The sequence below is a fragment of the Bacillus rossius genome, chromosome 1 (genome assembly GCF_032445375.1).
Source record: "Bacillus rossius redtenbacheri isolate Brsri chromosome 1, Brsri_v3, whole genome shotgun sequence".
Taxonomy (NCBI): Eukaryota; Metazoa; Arthropoda; class Insecta; order Phasmatodea; family Bacillidae; genus Bacillus; species Bacillus rossius.
In genome coordinates this window covers 198,096,669-198,116,182 of record NC_086330.1, presented here as the reverse complement: position 1 = coordinate 198,116,182, position 19,514 = coordinate 198,096,669, and the positions used below count along the sequence as shown (strand labels likewise).

The 19,514-nt window shown below is 35.2% G+C and overlaps 1 protein-coding gene across 2 annotated transcripts in view; it reads right to left on the bottom strand.

Moving 5' to 3' along the window:
- LOC134527218 (failed axon connections) overlaps positions 1–19,514 on the bottom strand; it is a 570,515-nt gene that overhangs the window by 41,037 nt on the left and 509,964 nt on the right. The window contains exons 3-4 of one of the 2 annotated variants that reach the window (XM_063359709.1): positions 17,850–17,985; positions 15,826–15,963 (exon numbers count right to left, since the gene is read on the bottom strand). In XM_063359709.1, the coding sequence (XP_063215779.1) occupies positions 15,826–15,963; positions 17,850–17,985 (274 nt within the window). Of the gene's footprint in view, positions 1–15,825; positions 15,964–17,834; positions 17,986–19,514 lie in introns of both variants that reach the window. The other variant, XM_063359708.1, reaches the window with a different exon arrangement.

Below are 19,514 nucleotides of genomic sequence, written 5' to 3'. Positions count from 1 at the left end.
AGACACTGAAGGACTGGCACTACTGCTACTACAACTAGATATTAAATTATCACCACTTTTAAAATGACAACTGTCTACAACTAAAGCAGCAGCAGCACCAGCTGGCCAAAATTTTATTCTCGTCTGCTTTGACATTTACTGTGTTAGAGTTTTCAACACCAAAGAACTGTGTCAATCCAAGTGATTTTGTTGCAGCATCAGTGAGAGAAGCATGTTTTTTTCCTGAAAGAGATAGAACAGGATATGTATAATTATGATTTATAATCACAAAACAATGTGTCCTAGGAAAAACTAAGCTAACCACTCAGGCACTTCTTCTGTACAACATAAATTTTCTTAAAATATGCAGTCCATGAAAAAGTGGGGTTATGTAGAGAAGCTACAAGTAATTTACCCAAAAATAAGCGGGTAAACATTGTAGAAAGCACAAATTAAAATCTGAGGACATGTTTCAACTCACTTTGGTTTTAATTTTGTGTTATTTGCATTTCACATTTTGCACCATTGAAGAGGAACAAATCAATTCTTATCTATTCACAACCTAAAAACCTAGAATGTTCTTAAATAAGCTTTTTCAAATTATTTTGGTAAATTACTTTCAAAATGTTGTGTGCAATACAAATAGTTTTTTTTTTTTTTTTTACTTATTATGTCGCCTACAGCTTTACGCCACCGGCCAAAGATGCAAATCTGCCGCATTCAATCTCTTTATCATGTCATTATCAAGATTTCAATGTTCAAATTACACCCAAGCCTTACCCGGGATTCAAACCCAGAACCCATCGCACCGTAAGACGGCGTGCATCCGACTACGTTACGGAGGTCAGCTACAAATACAGTAGACTCCCGATTATCCGGGATGACTGGCTAGGGGTCCATGGATAACCAAAAAAAACTGTTAAAGCAAGGTCACAAAAAATGACTAAAATGTTAGTAACCCGACTATCTTTAACACTGCATCATCCACCCCTTAAAGTAACACCCTAATTTATTTCAATAATACATAGCGCTAATCCAAACTGTGATAGTTGTATACATATTTTTGCATAAGGGAGAATTTTTATAAAAATAATTTGTTTTAGGAACAGGTAAGTGCACTAGCTGGCTACGATGTTAATCAACACACTACTCCCGTTGAAATTAATTTATAGTACTAATAAATATATAAATATATTAGAAGTACATTTAAATATATCAAGAGAACATTAAAAAAATGTCAAACAACATTTAGGGATTAAACAAACATATTATATTAAATTTAAATTTCACGTACCGTACATGCGGTAAAAGGATTTTGGAATACATTTTTTTTTTTGTTTTTTCAATGTGGGCGTTAACAACATTTCTGAGTTACAAAATAATAAAGTTATTGATACAGAATATATATTTAGTTCTAATGTAAATTTAAAAAACAAAAACTTACTTAATTTTTTTTTTATCATAGATATTATTATCTGTTAAATTAATTCCTGACTCTGTTGTTTACTAACTGCGTGTCTGCCATCCTAACGCATCTTAGTGAGCAAAGTATAAACTATACTGGAAAGCTTCTGGATTTTCTCTCCAGAGCTGGTGTTAACCGGCAGAATGGCGGAATACAAACATTTGCTGAACACTTGGGTGTTTTCAGAAATAATTATGCAATGAAGGAAGCTGATAGCAATTGAGGAAAGAGCAAAATATTGTTGGTGGATTCGCCATATTAAGTTGCATTACTAAATCATTGCATTATACTTAATGCTACGCAAGTGCCGTTGCCATTGTGCTCGCACAAAAAAAAAGTTATTTTTTTCTTTTAATGGTTTATGAAAGTGAAATATGGCACGGTTACGCAACACGGATAATCGGGTGTATAGGTACTTTAGTTTATTATAATAATGCCAACTTAAAGATTTTTAATAATAAAAAATTACAAAAGCGGCAATTGGTAATTTGTTACAAACCCAAAAATTCATAATGAACCAAATAAAAATATGACTTACCTTTCATATGAGATTTCAAAGCAGCTTCGCCCATGCTACTAATGTCAAAAATTTTTGAACAAAGCGAACATCTTGCTTTATATTTTTCAGGCACTTTCACTAACCATGATGAATAAATATCGCTTGCGAGCCACGCATCACTAAAAATACACTTTCCTCCCAGCATTTTTACGAGATAAAAGTCAACAAACAGCAAATTTCAACATGGCTGCATCAACGAACAATGCAGAGAAAGAGATGGTGTAGACGGAGATTCCAACAAGGTGGTTTTTGACGTGACAACGTCTAATAAAACGATGAATGCCGGCTGCACGCACAAAAAAGTGTCCCGTTTCACTGTCCCATTACGCTCATTTTATATTGCTCTTTGCTAACCTGAACCTTCTAGCATTGCGACCGAGTCCGTGGCGTAATTCTGTTTTCATGCATTTCAATGTAACATTTTCATTGCTCTTTGCTAACCCGTTCCTCCTAGCATTGCTGCAGAGTTTGTGGTGCAAATATATTATTTTTGACTGCATCTTGGTGTTGGGTAAGCCATTTTCCTTCACATCATCCTTGAAACACTCCCATTCGTTTCCTACTTTTCCTATCATCGTCCTATCCTTAACAGAATAACACAGATTGGAAGAAGTTAAATAGCAAACATGTATAAAAGTTATAGTTAAAATAATCTCTTCGTTAAAGTAATAAACATATTTGAATTAATTAGTACAAATAAAAGTAAAATTATCAATTAAATTGTAGATTTCATTTCACTCCTTCTTTGTATCCATACAAAATAGTAGTAATTCAATAAAAATGATTCAATTTTATTCATGAAAGTATGCAATCATTTCATCAATGTTTTGTTATGATGTTGTCACGTTAAACTATCGTTCGTAAACCGACTTTACAGACAACCAATTTTTTTTTTAAATAAATGAAAGTAGATCATCTTTTATCAGAACAAAAACATTGATGACTCCATAACTGCCGATAAAAATAGTACATAGAAGATATCTTATCGTATGCCGTCGAAAAACGGGGCATTTATCTATGTAAAAACTATTTGAACATACCATAAATATCGTAAAATTAAATTGCGGTGCCCCACTTTTAACTTGTCCTAAATAAATACAATGTAATTATAACTCTTACAAACAGTGTAAATTTTATCAAGCACTTTTAAGCACCTAAATGTTTTTTCAAGCACTTTTAAGGGCCCTTGATTACTTCAAAACATTTCAAGCAATTTTCAAGGACTTTCAAGGAGTGTTGGAACCCTGCTGTAGGAAGAGACTATAGTTCCTCAGGCAACTGTTTGCAATCACCTTGATGGGCTGATAATTTATAATTGTTATTTTGTAATTGGTTAAAAATTCACTAATTCACGTGATTCTTCTGGATGTAATCTTTGTCAAAAAAAAGCCTAGCTACGAGGGGTACAAATTTGTATCCTGCTGTGGTTTTTTAAGGGTTGTGCTGCGATTGGCTGGAGAGGTAAGCAACTGCAGCATCCGTGAGTTCGTGAGAAACCACGGAACATCAGTATGAACTTTCTTGTAAATGAACCTGCATCTTTCGGTACTTGCAAACAGTGAAGTGTTTGTTGTTTTGAAATAATTTGTGGTTTTGAAATTAGGGAAGAGGTTAAGTGCAGCTTGTTTATAAATTTTACACATACTGTTTTGTGTGATCACAAGGTGGCTAACAATGACAGTGAATTTTCATCAAGTATCAATGAAAATACATTAAAATCTTTTTGGTGACAAAGACACATTGTTTCAGTATTTAATTGACAACAGTAACATTTTATTCTGGAAATTAAAGTATTTTTGAAGCCAACAAATTATTAATTCAAGTGTTTTATGTATGTCCGTTTCAGACCAAATTTTAAGCTATCAGAGGTGGTCTGGGGTATGACAATTGACACCCAACGTAGGGCTGGTGTGAATCAACGACCCGAGATGGAAACATTAAAAAAATTGGTTGTCTGTAAAGTTGGTTTACGGACGATAGTTTAACATGACAACGTCATAACAAAACATTGATAAAATTGAATCTACAATTTAATTGATAAATTTACCTTTATTTGCACTCATTAATTCAAATATAGTTATTACTTTAACGAATAGATTATTTTAACTATAACTTTTATACATGTTTGCTATTTAACTTCTTCCAATCTGTGTTATTCTGTTAAGGATAGGACGATGATAGGAAAAGTAGGAAACGAATGGGAGTGTTTCAAGTTTAAAATGTGCCTCGAAAAAGTCAAATCGATGGTTGTTCCAATCAAGTGGAAGAGAGATAATTGCGGCGCAAGCATACAATGAGCGTAATGGGACAATGTGTAATGGGACAATGTGCGTAACGGAACACTTTTTTATACGTGCAGCCGGCGTTCATCGATTTATTAGACATTGTCACGTAAGAAAAAAAAAATTAGTGAAGATAAAATACATTTTTTTTGTGGCAAGTGAAAAAAAAAAATTTGAACTCCTGTGTAGGTATTTCAGGATCATCGGTTTACCGCCGAGCTGAATCAACGAGTACATTGTCTAGCATCATAGGAGATACGACAGAACGAGGTGTACGATCTGAACATGTGAAGCCGGCAGCGGTATCCAGACCCAGTATGAGTACAACGCGGGCTCTGTGGGACAGGCATGCCGCCAATTCCAGAGAACATCTAAATCTTCACGTCACGGGACAGACACCAACACGCAGCAAATCAAATAAGGGCAACATATGTAGAAAAATTTTAAACTAAGACATTTTTGTTATAATAGGATTAAGAATAAATTTGTCTTTCGAAGTTATTTACATTAACAATCATGAGTACCGTAAATAGTAGTGAAGGGAAAGATTTTGAAGGTTTTGCAGAAAGCTCAGAAAATTTTGGAGAGAATCCCGACAGAAATTTGGAATTGTTAGAAGGTCTGGATTTTTCTTGTCCCCAGACAAAGACTGGAAACTTGGAAGATCCTGCAGGGCCTGTTCAAGTTGAATATATGGGGTGAAGAAGGGGGGAAGGGGGTTGTCAGATCAAGCAATACTTTTGGCATTAATGGGAATGATGCAGGGAATGTCACAGGGACGGAAGGATATGAAACTAGATCACACAAAAGGGGGGAAGGGGGTTGTCAGATCAAGCAATACTTTTGGCATTAATGGGAATGATGCAGGAAATGTCACAGGGACAGAAGGATTATGAAACCAGATCACACAAACAAAATAGATAAAATAAAACAGGAAGTCCCACAAACCAAGAACAAAATGGATCAAAATTTACAGAACATGCAGGAGATGAGACTTGAGTTACGTACTAAGATAGAAATACACAATAACCTAACACTCAAATTGGAACCGGGACAGAATAAGACAGGAAATGTCACAGGTCCAACAGGAATTGGTTAGAATTGAGGAAAAAATTTATGGTTTCAGAACTGAAGTAAATGAACAGATGTTCTCATGTACACTCTGGGTTAAATGAATGTGAAGCTACGATTGCAGAAGTACAGGAGGGGTTGGGAACATGGTAGAACAGATTTGTATTTTGGAAGAACATCTAACATCCACAGTTCATAGTGTTCAGTAAAATAGAGAACAAATTGCAGATTTACAAGAGAAGTAGTCAGGAACAAAATAACATTGGTAGGAACCAAAATGAAATCACCGATTTTCAGGGTAAGATTAATGATAATGCAAGGGGCATTTATGTAAATGAAAGAAAAATTCAGGAAGCTGACAGTATTTTAGAAGTAAATGTTAAAAAGGTATTAACCCAAAAACGAAAGATTGTATATCAGTTTGACAAGTTTCGTGATGAGGTGAGGAAGGAAAGTTTGAAAAAGGTAGAGGAGAAGTTAAACAAGATTAGGGTGGATACAAACGGAGGAATCTGAATTTCAGTGCTGGCCGTTGATGAAATTAACATGTTTGAGAAAACAGTACCAACATTTTTTGGGGATAAGAGGGGCGACCCCCAATACAGTGAGAAGGTATTCGGCTATCTGAAGGGTTCTGATGAACAACAGGTTGATTTATCTGTCACAAAGTTTGATAGGGCAGAAGGAAAGCGAATGGAGAACCTTTGGGGAAGCCAAAACTGCCTTTTTAAATAAGTATTGGGGAATATGTGTCCAGGATGATTTTTCACAATGCTTGATTTTAGGTAAATGCATGCAAAAAAAATTTCAATAATCATATTATGGATGAGAGGTTTATTTTGCACACTGCATATTGGGAGCTAGGGCCAGAATTGAGGTCACTGCCGTGTTTGAAACATTCGACAGGAGGAACGAGCAGGAGGAAGGCCAGAGGCAGGGAGCCAGATAACCAGGACAGGCAGGGAGGACCACCCAGGGAGAGAGTCCTCCAACCTGAAGAGCAGCCAAAAGAGGTAAGGTGACCGGAAATCCAGGAAACGACCAGCTGCCCAGATGGAGGCAGGAGCATTGTTAACAGAACAGGAACAGGACAGACAGACAAGGAAACAATACACGAGAAAAATAGGAGAACCACAATTTAAATGGGTAAGTGAGGAGGATCGAGCCTCAGATCCCTCCCAGATGAATGTCTCGGGGGCCGATGTGCAGGGTCATGTTATGCAAACCAAATGACATAACCAGGTTACACATGAAGGAAGATTTTTTGAACAATGTAGAGGGGTCAACTAACATGATAATTGGAAAAATGGGAAACTGCCCCTACCTTCAGGGAGAAATAGTGCTGACACAAAAAACTAAAATTTTTAGTTGACTCAGGTAGTGAAGTGACAGCAATGTCTGAGGAATTTTTTTTTGTCATTGGGTAGTGAAGTTACTAAATCATTAACAGTTCTGCCAGCCTAAAATGTAACTATTGTAGGAGCCACTGGAGTAAGAAAAAGGAATGTTGAAAAACAAGTACTTTTGGAAATAAAATTTAAAGAAGTAGTGATGTGGGTTGTTTTCTTGGTAGTGAAAGTGCTCAGTATTTATACTGTGTTAGGGCCAGATTGGCTGCAGGGAAATAATGCCATAATTGTTTATTCCAGGCAGTGTATTCAGTTATTAGGAGCACAGATTGGTTGTGAAAGACACAAAAATACAATCTTACAGTTTAAAAATAATAATGGGAAAAAAATTTTGAGAGAAAATTAGCACTGGGATGCAATTTCTTGGAAAAGCAGTACATTTCAGAAACATAGGTTACTCAGAACATATTGCATAGTGGTACGGAGCAACAGCAATCCGAGTTCAGACAAATTTTGCAGGAACAGTGCTGAGCATCTGCCAATTTCCCTAGCCTAAATAAGAAGTATGAAAGTAAATTAAATTAAGAGAACATGAACTATTTGTTCAGAGACTATATCCAGTAGCCTATCAGATGAGGTCAGTAGTAGAACAGGGAATTCAAAACATTCTCGATACCGACATCATGAGAGGCGCAGCTCAGAATATTTAAAACTAATGGTGGTCGTAGAAAAGAAGAATGGAGAAGTGAGGCATACTTGCCAAATTTTACGAATTTTTCGTAAAATGTACAAAAAACGAACAATTTTACGATTTTACAATTTTAATAAATATTTTACGGATTTATTACCGAAACTGGCAGAATGGGTTATTAAAATATTGATTATATCGATATACATTAGAGGTGGGTTACAGAGTATAAAACTGCTACTTTGTAACTGAAACACACCTGTATAAAGTACTGCAAACAAGTACACTATTCAGGTATCAAGTACTTTAGTATCAGTTTAGAATTCACCTGGAACAACACCACGGCCAATGTGCGCAGAACCCGATCGCAGATGACGGTCACTTGGGCGGAGCTTGTGAAAGGGGAGGGAGCGGCACGACGAATAAGCAATAAGGGATGAAGGGAAAGAATGTAGGGGAGGGGGAAGCCTAAGATGTACATCAAGTTCTGTCCCTACCCGAACACGCCCGAATATCCACCTTCGGCTCGGGTTTATTTATATATATTTATATTTCTCTGTTTATTTTAATGTAGCTAACCTAACAGACCACTTTTAATATTTGAATTCATTTTTCCTGCGCAAAAATAAAACAAATCCCGAGGTTGGCCGAAGGTGAATATTCAGGCGTGTTCGGGCAGGGACAGAGCTTGATGTACATCTTAGGCTTCTCATCAAAGTACACTCAGTGCGCAGTGCGTGCTCCTTGCAAAGATTGAAGACTCCGATTACGAAAGGCGTGGAAAGTATGGCTTTGGCTACACTAGCGTTATCCTTGCCAGTTTTACAGCCATATTGTTTTTTAGTAAACCTTTGTGCTTCGTGGTGGTTTTTAGTTACGAGTTTTTTTTTCTTTGTGAAATGCGTATTTAGCTAACTTACGGAATTAGTGGCATTAAAAAACACTGTTACTGGCAGTGTTTCCGTAAAAAGTACTATAAAGAATTTCAATTTTTTTTAAAGTCGGACAAAGGACTGAAATATGCTTTCTGCACTGTATGTAGGTGTGATCTAAATATTTCTCATGGTGGTAGAAGTGACATATTAGTTCATATGAAATCGAATAAACATGCGAGCAATATTCAAATCAAAGAGGACAGCAAGAAAATCAATACGTTTTTCACAAGCAGTGCAAGTGAAGATAGCGTCACACGAGCCGAATGTCTGTTCACTTTTTTTTTAAATTGAACATAATATTCCGTTAAATGCAGCTGACCATGCGGGCCCTTTATTTCGGAAGATGTTTCCCAAGTCAGAAGGGACACAAAAATATGCAAGTGGCCGGACAAAAGCTACGGCAATCGTCAAAGAAATGGCTAAAGATACTAGGGATGTACTTGTTATGCATTTGCAAGCGAGTCCATTCTCTCTCGCAACTGATGGTACAAACGATACTGACTCAAAGTTATACCCGATGGTAGTGACGTATTTTGATAGGGATGTGGAAAATATAGTGTCTTGTGTTCTGTCTCTACCAGACTTGCAGGGAGAATCTACTGGCCAAAACATTGGAAATCTAATATTAAATGAACTGGAAAGTTTTTAACATTCCTGTGAAAAATATGATTGCGTTTTTAGCTGATAATGCAGCAGTCATGATGGGTCACAAAAATGGTGTATTGCGATCTTAAAAAACAAACAAGAAAATATTTTTGTAATGGGTTGTCTTTGCCATCTCATTAATTTAGCTGCCGAGAAGGTGACTGCCTGTCTGCCAATGAAACTTGAAGATGCTTTGACGGACATTTTTTACTATCTTGTAAAAAGTAGTAAACGTAAAGATAATCTTAAAAAAGTCCAAGACTTGCATGTATGTGAAACTAGAAAAATTCTGAAGCATGTCTGTACTAGATGGTTGTCCCTAGGAAAAAGTTTATCCCGGTTAGTTGAGCAATGGTATCCATTGTTAAGCTTTTTCAAAGATCAGGTCAATCATCAGAAACCAGCATGTCCAGTGGGTTAATTCATTCAAAATACCGAAAGTTTCAGGTCAGATAGCTCAGACTTCACTAACGTCAAAATCACCTGTATCCACATAGCCTGTTTTTCCTCTGAAAAGGAAATGGACAGAAAGTGATGACAAAATTATTACAAAGAAGAAAGTTATTCCACATAAGGTAAATAAGGTTATGTTGCCTTCAGTTAGTTTTGAGAAACAAAAGTCTGTGGTAAATGTAAGTCGTGAAGAAAAGATGTTTATGTTTTTATCATCCGTGAACAAAGCATTTTGCCTGTTTTTACTTAATGTAATTCCTACAATTGATAAGTTGAACACTATTTTGCAGTCATCACATCCACATATTCATATTTTGGGGGAGTTTCTTTGTGAATTGTTTAAAGATTTGTTGCTCAGATTTGTCAAGCCAGGTGCTTTCAAAAGTTCAGTTAAAATATAATCTTGCTGATAATCAAAGGCAAGACAGTGATTTGATAGTTGGTACTGCATCAGAATTTGTCAACATATTAAGTGATAAAGATAAGAAACTGTTTTTCTCGTCTGTCAGAAGTTATTTTGTAGCCTCGTGTGATTATATTGTGAACAAATTTACCATAAAAAACGAACTTGTTAGCAAAGCACGAGTTGCAAATGAAGAGAACACAGAAAATGCCATTTTTTCTAATGTGAAATTCTTCATTGACTTATTTCCCTTCTCGCTACCTGTTCATGAAAATGAAACCAGAGAACAAGCAATGGATGTACTTCACAACCAGTTTACCAATCTTCAGCTTGAAACAGTAGACTCACTAGTCAACAAAGAAGACACCATAGTACAGAAATGGGTTAAAATATCACACATAAAAAATGTTTTTGAGCAGTGGAAGTTCGACAGGCTGTGATGTTTGCTGTTTTGACTTTACCACACAGCAATGCAGAGTGTGAGCGTGTGTTTAGCGTAGTAAAAAAGAACAGATCCCAGTTAAGGTCTTTGTTGTCAACCAGAGTACTGGAGAATATTTCTGTTATAAAAAGTAAACAATTAGGCAAGTGTTTTGAACACACCTTCAGTGAACAATTTCTAAAAAAGGCCACCGTTGCATACCTAAAAAATTAGTTGCAAAGAGTAATTTATTAGTAGTAGGCAGTAGATTTTTTTCTATTGTGAACTTAATTTTCAACAGTTATAAAAAAATATTTTTGACATAATAAACTGCAAGAGTTTTTTTATATGCTTGTTCGTGGTTGAGTACACTGCTACAAGTTTTTGAACTACTACACAACATGTAAGTAATTAGTTTTAATAATGAGTTTTTTGTAGATGTGTGTGTTGTACCTTTGTCTCTGTAAAAGTGCAGTACTTTCAGTTTATTTTAATTTTTAATGAAAACATATTTACTGTTTGAACCAAGGCCATGACATTGTACGGTAGTCATTTTTTAAACACAGTTTCTGAAATACACTGCCAGAGATTTCACCTACTATTAAAAGGCTTACAAAGTATTTTTCTAAATGCTGTAACTTGTTAATTTATTGTGATTTTAAGGTACCAATTGCTTTGGCCTATTGTTACAACCAAATACGTATACCTACTACATAAAGTAGGCTAATATTTAAACTTGCTGTGTGCTGTTTACGCAAAAAAAAAAAATTTTTATGTTTTACTATTTAGAAATGTTAAAAGTTGGCAAGTATGGGTGAGGTTATGTTTTGATGCCAGGAAGGTAAACATAATAAATAATACCAGACATGCAGTCACCAGAACCCATGGATGAATTGCTACAGAAATTTGGCGGTTGTACTTTTTTTTCCCAAAAATTGATTTGGTTGCATCTTATTGGCAAATTCCTTTGGTTGTTGAGTATAGGCTGTGCCCTGCTTTTGTCTACACAGGCAAGACCTATTGTTTTAAGAGATTACTTTTTGGCTTGAATGTTTCAGTTAGTGAATTCATTAGGGAATTCAGGCTGTTTTAGGACCAGAAATATTGGAGTTGGTTACAATTAATGTCAATGACAATGATTTCCATGGCTACCTTTGAGAAACACTAGTCAGATTGTAGAATGTTTTGAGAAAATTACAACAGGGTGGATTGACAGCTAATTTTCAAAAAATCATAATTTTTGAAAGATATAACATTTTTACGGAATGTGGTAAATGCAGAGGGCATTCCATATTGACCTTCAAATTTTAAGCAGTTGGAGAGATTAGTTGGTTTTCAATTTTTTTTTTTGTAAATACATACAGAACTTCAGTAAAATTTGTGTATCACTGAGAAAATTGATGCAGAAGGGTCATGTTGGGCATGGGGAACTGAGCACGAGTATGCAGTCTAACAACTGAAACAAGAGTTGGAGACGATCTGTTGCTACACCACCTTCAGCTAGACGAAAAGTTTTACATAGCTTGTGATGTTTCAAATGAAGCTTTAGGGGCCATATTGTTTAAAGTAAATGAGGACGGGGAACAAGTACACATTTGTTTTGCCTGTAGAGCGCTGAACACAGCAGAGGTAAATTACACAACAGAAAACGAATTACCAGCATTTTATTTTCATGTTCAAAATTCCATACTTACATTTATGGTAGAGAACTATAGTACTGACAGACCACCAGGCCTTATGTCACATTAATTCCTGCAAGTTATTACAGGGTAAATCACAAGATGGATTTTGGCGGTCCAGGAATACACTTTGGATACATTTCTGGGAAAACCCAAATAGTTGTAGATGCGTTGTCTAGAGGGGTTGCAGATGTAGAGGCCATGCAGGCAAAAAATTCAGATAAGGAATCTTTGCACAAACAGACGAGACACATGGAAAACCGGTTATGAGATTTTTTTTTTCAAGAAATTAAAGGATGAGGTTGCAGAGGATCCTAGGTTACAAATTGTAGTGAAAGAATTGGAGTCTGCTTATTGTAGAGATATTATCAAGGATAAATTTGCAATTAGGAAGGGCATCTTTTTCATAATATAAGCAACGATATGCCGAAATGAGTGTTGTGTACCAAATAGCTTAAGAACTGAAATATGTACACTTATGATTGCAGAATCAGGACATTTTGGGGTGAAAAAACTGTACAATATATTCAAAGGTTTAGTGTATACAGGGATAAGTATCTGTCTGTTGCGAAAGTTGTTAATAATGGTTTGTTGTGTGCACAAACTAGGGTAATGAAGAGGAAGTGTAAGAGGCCATGCAACATGTATTGGTGACAGAACCCCTATAAGTTGTGTGAGTAGATTTGACTGACCCATTACCTAGAAGGGGAGGGGTTAAGTATATTTTGTTTTATTTGATGTTTTTACTAAGAATATAAAATTGTATCCAATAAAACAAGCTACTTCGCAGGTTGTAACTGAAAAAATTCTCACTGTTTAAGTAAAGAAGGTGGAGATTCCAAAGAAAATCAATTCAGATAATGGACCTCGATTCCAGGGAGAACTGTGGAAAAAACAATCTGGTATTCTGGATATAAAGTTGAGATACATAGCAGTGTATCATCGTAATAAATCCTGTGGAGAGAGCGAAGAGGGAGGGAGGGAGGGAGGGAGGGAGGGAGGGAGGGAGGGAGTGAGTGAGTGTTTCGATTGTATTGCAGTGATAACCATAGTCAGTGGGCTAATGTGATGAGTGAAGTGGAGGGACTGATAAACAATATGTGGCACGAGGGCACCGGTTTTTAAATATTAAGTTAATACAGCAGGTGCTATAAAACAAAACTACAAGGGATCATCGTTTTCTCTGACAGTGCAACTATGTACAACTCAAGGACAAGTTGGAAAAGGCAGGGAAGACGCTATTGTTCAAGGCATGGAGACGAAAAGATAAGTTTGTCAAATGAATAAAACCTAGTGATTTTTAAACAAGGTGACAAAGTGTTTATAGTGACATACAAGGTGTCGTCAATAACAGATCAGAAATCCACCAATTTTTCCGTTAATATGATGAGCCATTATTTGTTATAAAATCTGTAACAGCACATAATGTATATAAAGTAAACATTGCCACCTGGCATTTATTACTATTAAGGCAATGGAAGATTGTGTAATGAATGAAATAGAATATTATTTTATTGGGGAAGATATGTCTATGAATGTGTGTAGAAAATGATGTATAATAGTTTTGCAGTCTAGTTATATTAATGAATAAGTACTGGTATAAATGTGTTTCTAATTGAAGATTTTACATAGGTATTTAAATTTGAGTTATAAATATCACGAAGTTGGAGTAAATGGAAGAATTAAATGTTTTGTATAGATATTCAAGTTTTAAAAGTTTGTATACCACATAGGTAAATGAGAATAGAGGTCTTTTTTTAGTTTTTAAAAAAATTATAGATTTTTAATAGTGGTTTTGTTGGATAACAAAAGAGCACAGTTGTCAAATTTTTACAAGTGCATAGTTGGATGTGAAGAGATTGGCCGAATTGTGGGTGAAACATGGTATCACTATGGGAGCAAAGGTTTTTATAGTCATCGTTGTTGTTGTTGTGAGGCAGTTAGGAGGCAAGGAAGTTAATTTTAATGGTGTTTTGGGTAGTAAGGTTGATGATGATTTTTGGCAATGGTGTTTGGATCCCTTCTCTTGCTGTTCTCCCTATCATGAAGGTGAAGTTCTTTAAGTCGTTACAGTCAAAGTTGTGGAAGCTTTTGAAGTTGAAGTTCATGAAGTTTATTTTGAAGTTGCTGATGAAGTAACTGTTGCTGTTGAAGTTGTTTAAGAGGTTGTAATGATGTTCTTTGTAGACCAGAGAGGTTCAGTTTAAAACTTAAAGAGGCCAATGTTGAAATAAGTAGTATTATGCATTGATAGAATGAAGAGAGTAGAATTTTGCTGAGAGTAGAATTTGACAATATGATAACCCATGGCACTTCAAAATTTGGAAGTATAAGGAGTATATTTTGGTTGGTTTCCAGAGTAGCCAGGAATAGGATTCTAAAGTTACATATGCAAAGATTGTTTAGTGTGATACTGAGTGCATATAGTTTATAATGATTTTGACATTTGTCAGGCAATGTCCTACTTTTTTTTGCTTTTGGTTGGACTTTTAAATTACAGATTAGTTCATTTAATTGAAAAGTTGGAGAGATAATGTAGCAACCCCGGTTATTGCCCTTCCCAATTGATAAATAGTTAAATCTACAATTTATTATGTCATCTTAAAGAAAATTCTAAGGTTAATTTTCTTTGATAAAATTTAAGTAACAGCTAGTTATTTTGTTCTGAGAAGCATTTGTATTCACCAGTTTTATTATAATCATCATTTATATTCTTTAATGCTTTACTATTTAATGATTTGCTTCATCTTCAATGAATAAGCCCCTAGATATTATTTTACTTGCTGGGTTGTTAAAAAATTATGTTAAAGCACACAAAAACTTAATTTAAGTATTGCATGTGTTTCTGGGTTCATAAATAAGAACAGTAACGTAGTTTAGTTTTGTATTTTTTGTTCTCGCCTTGATTCTTTGTTTGAAAGCTGATGCAATAGTTAAGATGGTTGTGCAAGGTAAGAGTGAGAGAAACAAAATAGAGGAACTGTGGGAAAAGATTAGAGAGTGTCAGGCCACTGTTGCCTTGCACCATGATTGGCTGGTAGTTGACAACTGTAACTTTGTAATTGTTTTTGGTTAAAAATTCACTAATTCACGTGATTTTTCTGGATGTAATCTTCGTCAAAAAAAGCCTCGCTCTGAGGGGTGATAAATTTTATCCTACTGTGGTTTTTTAAGGGTTGTGCTGTGATTGGCTGGAGAGGTATACACATTCAGCATCCAATCAGTTTCGTGTCAGAAACGTTATTGCAGTATTTTATGGATGACAGTAATATTTTATTCTGGAACTTAAAGTATTTTTGAAAGGGACAAATTATTAATGCAAGTGTTTTATGTATGTCAGTTTCAGACAAAAATTTGAGCTAGCCAAGGTCGTCTATGATGTGACACTGTGGGTGTTGCAGATTTAATTTTCTTGACTTACATTGCATTCACGAATTTACTCCCACCTAATACTTAGAGCTAATATGTTACACATCAATAATATTTTATATTGTAGCGAGGCTCTACAGCCATTTCACTTTTGCATTCATGGTTATCAAGCAATCCCAACTCAATTTAAACATTTAATGCAGAAATGTGTTTTCTTCTTTATAAACCTTTTGACATCATATAATTAAAAACAGAACAGTACTTTTATTCACTCATTTTCAAATACCCCACTTCATAAATGATACTTAAATTAAGACATTTTGCAATATAAGTATTAAAAATTGCTGAAAATATTTCTCATTAAAGTAATTACCAAGTAAAAAAGAATATATGTATCTTCACTATAAAATTTCATATATGTGTAACATAAGATAACCTTTATATCTAATATCTCTGCTCGATAAGAATATTGCTGTACATATACACTGTCCCAGTGACGTACACATGGTGGAGCCAGTGCCACTCACCGCCTTGGGTTCATCGCCAAAGAAGAAGGGTTTATCAGCCAACATGTCCGACAATACTTTCAAATCATTTTGTCCAAACTCCATTATTTCTTCTGGCTTGTGGACTCCAATACCTTGAGCTTTCACTTTCTTGGCCCCCTGGAAAACATTTCACAAATGTGAGACACTGGCAAGAGTTTTTCGAGTCATTGAATTAAATTTGAAATTTCATTGTACACTAAATATTAAATAATAATTTTTTAAATTTTGTTTTATAGCTTGTTTAGTGGTAAAAAAATTGATTACATTCATTCAACCAAAACTTAATTCTTGTAATTTATTTAACGGATGATAACTATAACCATTCTAAAAAATGTACAGTCCATTTTTAGGTTTTCACAAAAGAACTGATTGTATTTTGTTTATCAAGGCTGTAAGTAATTCCTGAACACATGTTATTTGAATTAATATTCTCCATAATAGGGTTTTAAAAAACAATACATTTGACAATAGCATGAGAATATGGAAATATTAAAGAAAAATAAATAATAATAACAATAATGCATATTTTAAAATTATACATAAAACTGACAAATATGCAAATGAAGTCAAGACTACAAAATTAAGGTTGACCACGCAAATACTATAAGTGGTTTCCCCATATGCACACCAGCAAATCACCTGTTTGAGAGAAACGGACATTACAAGAAGCCAGCTCAGCAGATAGCAAACCCTAACACACATCCCAGAACCATTAAAATATTTACCAAAGTGCTTCCATCCTCTACCACAATATTCTGCAAAAATTAATGATACCTGCTGGCCAATCTTCAAAATTTCGTGAAGTTCACATATAAAATCATTAAAGCAAAAACAAAGTTGTAACTATGGAGAAATGTTAAATGTACATACATGCATGAACTCAATTCCAAGCTACACAGAAATTATTACAAGAGATCAATGCTGATTAGTCCAATACAATAAGTTCAGCTGTAGGACATCCCGTGATATGTCAGAGTCAATGTGGTACACAATCACCAGTAACTCTCCCACCAAAATCTTGCAAATCCCATACAGTAATGCGTAAAAACTGTATTATCTAATTTTACACAAAAATGTCCTATTAAATACAAAATTACACCAAAAACTATAATCTCCTTTAATGTGATTAATAACATGCAGTTCATGCATCAAAGTGCAAAATATTGCCATTAAAACTGAAGTAAAATGAAGCATTTATCATTTTACACAATTCTCTACTTCAATGTCTAAGATACACACACACACACACATACATATTCCATAAAAGACCTGGTTTTGGATCAAAGACATGTCTTTTTCTATGTTAAAATAATTAATAATTCAAGGTTGTAAGTGTAGAAAGAGCCAAAACACTTTGATGTATCCATATTTAAGTGAAGAATTGTCCCATAAATTAAATTTATTGTAATTCTTACTCTTAAGTAAAAAATTTAATCTTCTATAAATAAAAGGCTGTAAAAAGTAACCTTTTACCAATAGTCCTCATTAGTAATTACTTATATAATGACAAATTTCCCGGTAAATTAGCGAAAATATTTCACCTAGTCAACTCGATACACCTCCCCTCTTATTTGTGGCTTCTCAGTGAAAGGGCCACAACACCACAAATAAATTTTAAGAATTTGCTCATGTCCAACAAAATAGCAGTTATGTGTATTAGGTGTTCTGAGTCAATGTTCATTCAGCGTGCTCAGCAGGACTTTGAACGGAAAGTCAACATTTCGCACTAAGTCTATGTAATTACACAGTGGAAAATGGTTTTTATTTTATGCACTAAACGCTGAGCAAAATTTGGTTTTTAAGCATGTGCAATATTAGTGGGCTGCACTCTCTCCTGTAATCCTATTATCAATGACATAAGTTTGCATCATTAACCACATGCACCATTCTTGTGAGGAAGATCAAGCAAAGCTATAAATTACCACACTAACAGTCTAGACTTACACCGCAGAGTAAACGAGAGGCAATACCTACCAATGTGGACTCACCAAGTAGTCACTCACCTTGCGGCCAAAGGTGAACTTGAAAAAGAAGTTGAGAATACCGTTTGGGATCCTGGAGCCTAGGGCATGCTGCAGGTTCACCTTGTAGCCTTTGAGCACGTTGTCTGGGTACTTGGCCCTCCACCACTGTACCACCCTGTAGAAGAGACATTACATCAGGCCTCCTGTGCATAGCCACAACCTAGAAGACCAGTTGTATCGTGTATGGTCTATTTGTCTTACTTCTGATTCAGGCCACCTTGGTGATAAAACTTAAGTAAGAAGACTGAGCCCCATCTAAGCAAACTTGCAGATCTTTTCGAAAAACATTTTATATTATATATATATTATATATATATAAAAATGCATACATACATACAACTTGAAGCATAAAACACTGCCACATTAACCATATTTTTCATGAGATAAGTTTGAAAAATTTTAAATACTTCGAAACCCTGGGAAACCCGAAAACTCGGAAAATCAGAATTAGTTTTTTGGCATTATTAAGTTTGAAAAAAAAAAACTTGCAAAAAAGAAAAAAACTTATTTAGTCATAAAACAATTATATATTCTACATTATAACCTTATTTTACATAATTCATTTAAAATTAACAAGTACAGTTAGCATACCTAACAAATTCTAAATGTGTCTACATATTTAGGATTGAAAAACAGTAAACGTTTACTATTATTGTATTATAATATTATATTGTATTAATATTATATTGAAATTGCAAAAAAAAAAAAAATGAAATAACAATAGAAACACAAAATATCACTTAATCATTCACTTTAAATCAGTTATCTTCAATTGTCGAAGTGACAAAAACCTTCCCGCGGAGGCAATTGCGCACCAGCGTCGCATGAACATGATATCATTTGGCGTGGCTGCTGCGTGTTGTTCTACAAAGTGCTAGACTACGTTAAAAGCAAAGGCAGCATCAGTATAAGTCACACTGACTGTCGAAGTTTCTTCTTCCTCACTGTCACTAGCTACATTCCGGTCATGTTGACTTTGGACCACTCACTATTTCATGTTCGCTGCATTCTTCATTAACCAACTCTTGCCCACTCCTCTAGACCACCTTCTCCAGCCTCCTCACAACCTGCTACTTGCTTAACAAGATGAAGGAGCTCAGTGTTATTGTCTTGTGTGACAGGTGTAGAGGTAGGTGTTTTCTTGAACTCGAGGGTAGGCCAAAGCTTCTTCCACGATCTTGGCAATAAGTTCACCCTTTCATTTTGCCATGATTCTGCAACCCAGTAAATAATGTCTTTTATTGTAACTTTCTTCAGCTTCTCAAGGATAGAAAGGGGCGTTTCTTCAATAAGATATAGTAAGAGAACTTTTCGGTAGCTTATTCTTTAGAACACCCTGATCCATAGGCTGCAGCAGTGATGTTACATTGGCAGGCAGAAAAACAGCTTTTATGTTCCCGCATATTAGCCGCATGTCTGATGGTGAGAAGGGGCTTTGCCTATCAGAAGTAGAGCTTGAGGTAGTAGTCAATTTTCTTCATTAAACTTTTTCACTGAAAGAACAAATGCTTGTCAAACCACTCCTTGTTTGCTTGTTTGACTCCGCTGTGTTACTGAAGGCTAAAACCATAAGATGGTGTTTGTTCATTTTAAAACCCGGCACAGGAGATTCCTCTTGAGAAGCAAGACTTTTTGTGGGTAGGG